Below are 5,167 nucleotides of genomic sequence, written 5' to 3'. Positions count from 1 at the left end.
TTAAAGCTATGGCAACAATAATATATTATTGAATCAACTATAAGGCGCATTGTTAAAATAACTATAAAAAAATAGTTGGCACCTTAAATCACTATAAATTATAGTAAAATTGTGGTAACTGCAACTATTTTTTTCTCTCAGTGTAATATCAGACTTTACGATCGCCGGTCATCTCCTTCTTGCGGCTCGCTCCGCAGGTATGCACGCACTTACATACATAGCCGAGTTTACAGCAAAATTTTACGCGTTGTAACGCTGGTTGGTGGTTTTTTTACGACATACGGCTTGAGATAAAATAAGGTATGTTGTGCGAAAACAACTGAATATTAAATTTTTCGCCTCGCTGAAAGAATCACCGATAAGCGATTCATGCGAGAAGTAAAATAATAAACTGTGTGCGGTCTTCCGTATTTAATTAAAAACATTTACAAAAGTGGACCAATTAATCGTGAAAATTAACCGTAACAATTTTACTACTGGGTCTTGCAACAACGCTAAAAGCGGGAGCGCCGCATCTAGCAGTCGAGTTTTCGCGACCCAGATGCGGCTTAATCATGACGTAATTACGTTTCGCGTCTGAAATCGCGCGCGCTTAAAGCACGCCCGACTCGTTCGTCTGATTTCCCGACGGGAAACCGCGGGCATCTCGAATTTCGACTTTTGTGGCAGAATTCTAATAACCGCGACGGGTCTGTAAATTATGGCGTGGACGGTATATATACGACGAGTCAGAAATGATTTGTGGATTTGACTCGGATGCGCGCGCAAAACCGCTCACTTCCGTAAACGCGGCGATGAGGGAGAGGGGGGAGAAGAGAGGCGACGTGAATTATAAGAATTATTGCCTCCTCCTCTTCCCCGCCGTTCTCTCTCTGAATGGCAAATTGGCGGCGATATAGATTTTATCGTCGGCACGTCGCGCGCGCGATTCGCACGCACGCGCGCGTGTAATGATATACGAAAACCAGGCCGGAGAAAGCAGCGAGAGAGGAACGGTGTGAGATTAAAAATTCAAATTATAACGCGCGCTTGTAGAATATCGATAAAAAAAAAAATAAAAAAAAAAATAAAATAAAATAAAACACGATCTCGTGTGTAGTCGCGAAGTTGGGAATCGGTGAGCGCGTTGCCCCGATTGCTCCGAGCGTCCCGAATAACTGGTGCTGCCAAACGGGTTTGTCCGTCAGTGACGATATGCAAAAGAGGACCTCGATCGGATGCGAATACGTTAGCACAAAGGATGTCAAAGGAATCCAATAAACAGCACGAAGGAATTCTCGATTGCCGCCGGGTGCATTACGAGCCCGTAATAACCGAGAAAATACGCTATCGCGCGTCCAAGTAATCAATGTATTTCCATACGGGCCGTGTGTGTGCAGTTCGATTAACGTTCTAGTAGTACAGTGTATATAAAGTAAAGGCAACGTGACGGACACACGTGTCACATTTTTCTGATCGACGAAAATACGAAGTGCCAATTGACCCGGATCCCCCGGTTTCGGGGCGTAAAAAACTATCACCGCCAGCCGTAGCCGTCACATCGGTATAGTTATGTTGACACTTCCCGAACGACGTATACGTTGTTTGAAACAGCTGGGACAGCACTTTTCGGATGGTCATATCGCCAAATATTTGATGTTTTGCAAATTTAATGGATCGTATATCTAGCGTACGTTTCGGTATATCAAACTTTAATCTTTATACGATATGTATATCTGCGCCGTTTATGCAAAAACGTTTCTGTTGATACAATCGTCGGGTTATATTCGGTGGAATTTGTAGAATTCTCCTTAATTGCTTCGAGAGCGGTAATTATATTCTACGGGGTGTCTGAAACTTTTTGATACGGTCGAAGTGTGAAGGTTAAGTGGGTTGTTCGAAACGGAAAAGTCACGTACGTGTCATTCTCTGTGTAAATTTCACAATATTTATTAGGTTATTATTAATCAATTAATCAATATATTATTAAATAATAATATAATGTTACATTATAATATTATCAATTAATTAATTAATTAATAACATGAGCCAATGAGAACGCGTAGGAAACGCGTGAGAGACGAAAAAACGTCTTTGCAGAATAAAACCACGTGATTTTCAAAAAAATCGATAAATCAATATCAGCTGATAGCGAAAAGCCGTTGCGTTACTCCGTTTCTCGCTGTTATAAAAAGTTATACGAAGTAAGCAGTTTTTCTTTACAACTGAAAATCACGTGGATGTGTACACGCCTACAGAGCTGATCGCTTCTTACGCGCTCATTGGTTCATTAATTAATTAATATCTTAATAACCGTTGCGAATTTTCCAAACTTGTGTATACGACTTTTCTCTCTGTCCCAAGCGATCTAATCTACATTCACACTTCGACGTGTGTCGAAAAATTTCAGACACTCTGTATATGTAACTGCTTCACATGATAGCAGAAACATAAGCAGAAAATTAGCGAACGCTTTGCGCCGGTGTGGTCGCGCGCTAATTTTTGTCAAGGTGCACGGCCGCTTAATGAGAAAGATACGGCGTTACGTGTTGCGGTAACGAGCACGCGGTCGCGAACACGAGGAGAAAATTCACTTCGCGAATTAGAAATGGTCGTGAGTTTATAAAACAAGGAAAGAGAAAACGAAGAAAAAGCAAAAGATAAAAAAATAAAAAAAAAAAAAAAAAAAAAAAAATAAAAAAAAAAAAATAGAGAGGAATAGCAGGGCGACGAGGCGACAAGGAGGTAATTTAAAAGCGGCGAGACCTTAGTTAAGTCCCGACGACAACGAGAGGCGCGAGACGCAGCGAGACGCAGCGCGCGCGGCAAGTCGTCGCGGCGGTGAACCACCCGAGTGAGGAAGAGAAGAGAAGACAAGAGAGAGCAAACAGAGATTGGAGCTATTCGCATACCACCGTCGTCGTCGTATAGCAACAGCACAACGACCGTGGTTGCTGCTTGTTTAGCTATGTTAGCTTTGGCGTGTTTCGCCCAGGCCGCCTGCAGGCTAGCCCTTCCTTATCCGCTTTCGTTACCGCATGACAGACGTGCTTCCGCCCTTATTGTCGGACGACCGTGCAGCTAATTTCGTCCCCCCATACGGTGTCTATATGCGCGTGCGCTCCCGTCTTCGTCATCCTTCTGTGTGAGCACACACAAGAACTGTCGGTGTCGTCGTCGTCGTCGTCGTCGTCGTCGTCGTCGTCGTTTCGTCTCCTCCGCGAAGAGAGAGAGAGAGAGAGAACCCGGGAATCCGTTTACCATAATATACTTGCAGATGGTATAATCACTTTAAGCACCGACGTCGTCGTCGTTGCTGCGCCAAGGGTTAATAAGGTTCACCGCGTCGCATCGCCCGGGCTTGACGTAAAAAAAGACTACCACCTCTTTCGCTTTTTATACGCGCATTTTGCGGCGCTCGCCATTACGGTACAGAAATCCGACGCAACAATAAGACCAGGAGGATGGGAGATTGTATATTTGTGCGCGGCGCGCTCGCGGAAAATTGTAATCTGGAACTGCGCCGGCTTGTTCAGTCACTAACTGGCGCGCGCGTTCGGTAATAATCGGCGCATCTATTACGAGTCTGCATTTGCATACAGGTGTAATTATGTTGCAGGTCCTCGTCCTGGCCTGTGCCCTGCTCGCCGCGGCCGAGACGCAAAACGAAACATCAAGCAAACAGCAGCAGCAGCAGCAGCAGCAACAGCAGCAAGGCAGATCGCGAGTTTCAGACGCACAATTAAACATGGCCCTGAGCGACAAACGCTACCTGGGCAGACAGATCAAGTGCGCACTGGGGGAAGCGCCGTGCGATCCTATCGGACGACGTTTGAAAAGTAATACGTTTTTCCTCAACGTTGAGCGAACAGATTTTTATCTAGAAAAAAATTTATCCCGCCGCACTCTGTGCTCCGCGATTATCCCGAACTTCAAATAAGATTCTAATCCTCTTTACTTCTGACGAACTTTTGACGAAGTTCGTCAATTTTTTATGAAGAGACTTCGGATGAGTCGAAGAAAAAAAGTTACAGAAGTATATATACATGTATCCGGAGAAAGATATGCATATTCTACCTGTAACGCTTACATTCGCGAACGAAATTTTGAATGCGCGTTAGAAGCGCGTGTGGGATTCGCGCGAGCGTGTAATTTCGCTGTAATTCCGACGAGTTCAATTTCCATTGCGGGGAGCTACGCGAACAAGGATTCCCGCGCTAATTGTCGCGTTTCCATCGTCGCAGAGTAAATATAGAGGTCGAACATTCTCGCGCGCGACTATAGAAATGGAAACTGTATTTGGTGAAATTATATGTGTGTACATATATACACCGCCCCGGTTTATCAATCTTCTGGAAAGTGATAAATATTAAGCCGACATATTATTATATGTTTGACGTTTGTTATTCGGATTACTCTCCGCGATGAGCGTACATATATTTATCCTTTGCGGGAAAATAGATTTTTACTTGTGTTAACACGCGCGTTTATTTGCAACTCCGCGAGAGGCTTCGCTCGCAAAAGGTTGAAATTAACATCGTAGATTTCGGGAGAAACGCTAGGACTACACGCGGAAATGTTAAAACGTCAAATATCGTTATGTCCTGCAATTACACGCGAATCCCACAGGAGGAGAAAGAGAGAGAGAGAGAGAGAGAGAGGGAGAGAAACGCGCCGCGCGTATATTATAAGCTCGTGCGCGAGCCCCGAAAATTTAACGTCGAAATTTCACATCGTTATTTTATCCAGGTTTAGTGCCGCTGATTCTGAGAGGTTCCTGCCCGCGATGTAACCCCGAGGAGACACGTCAGATCAAGAAGGTCCTTTCTCATATTCAGCTATCCTTCCCGAAGGAGTGGAACAGGATAGTGCAACAATACGCCGGAGTTTCGTAAACGAGATGTGATATAAGCCGACCGCCACGAGAGAGAGAGAGAGAGAGAGAGATGAGTGTAGTTGTACAGAATACAATAACAGAATACAATGGATGTTGTCTACGACAGACAATATCGATCATACGATTTATTCGGTATTATTGTTAACGATATGGCACGGAGTATATACATATATATATTACGGTCGACAAATAGATATACATACACAGTTTGTCCGGAAAGTTCCCGGACTACGTGAATTAAAAATCGAAAATGAAAGATATGGTTTATTAAACAAGTTTACACTTCAAGGT

General features: G+C 44.0%; 1 protein-coding gene across 1 annotated transcript in view; it reads left to right on the top strand.

The window, feature by feature from the left end:
• LOC109859965 (putative odorant-binding protein A10) overlaps window positions 1–5,072 on the top strand; it is a 13,694-nt gene extending 8,622 nt beyond the window's left edge. The window contains exons 2-3 of the mRNA XM_020438732.1: window positions 3,599–3,818; window positions 4,729–5,072. Of these exons, the coding sequence (XP_020294321.1) occupies window positions 3,599–3,818; window positions 4,729–4,874 (366 nt within the window). The 3' untranslated portion in view covers window positions 4,875–5,072. The remainder of the gene's footprint in view (window positions 1–3,598; window positions 3,819–4,728) is intronic.
• The last annotated feature ends 95 nt before the right edge of the window (window positions 5,073–5,167 follow it).

The sequence above is a fragment of the Pseudomyrmex gracilis genome, unplaced genomic scaffold, assembly GCF_002006095.1.
Source record: "Pseudomyrmex gracilis isolate BER0280 unplaced genomic scaffold, ASM200609v1 scaffold_309, whole genome shotgun sequence".
NCBI lineage: Eukaryota > Metazoa > Arthropoda > Insecta > Hymenoptera > Formicidae > Pseudomyrmex > Pseudomyrmex gracilis.
Note: the sequence above shows the minus strand (reverse complement) of the source record. Positions and strands in the feature narration are given on the sequence as shown.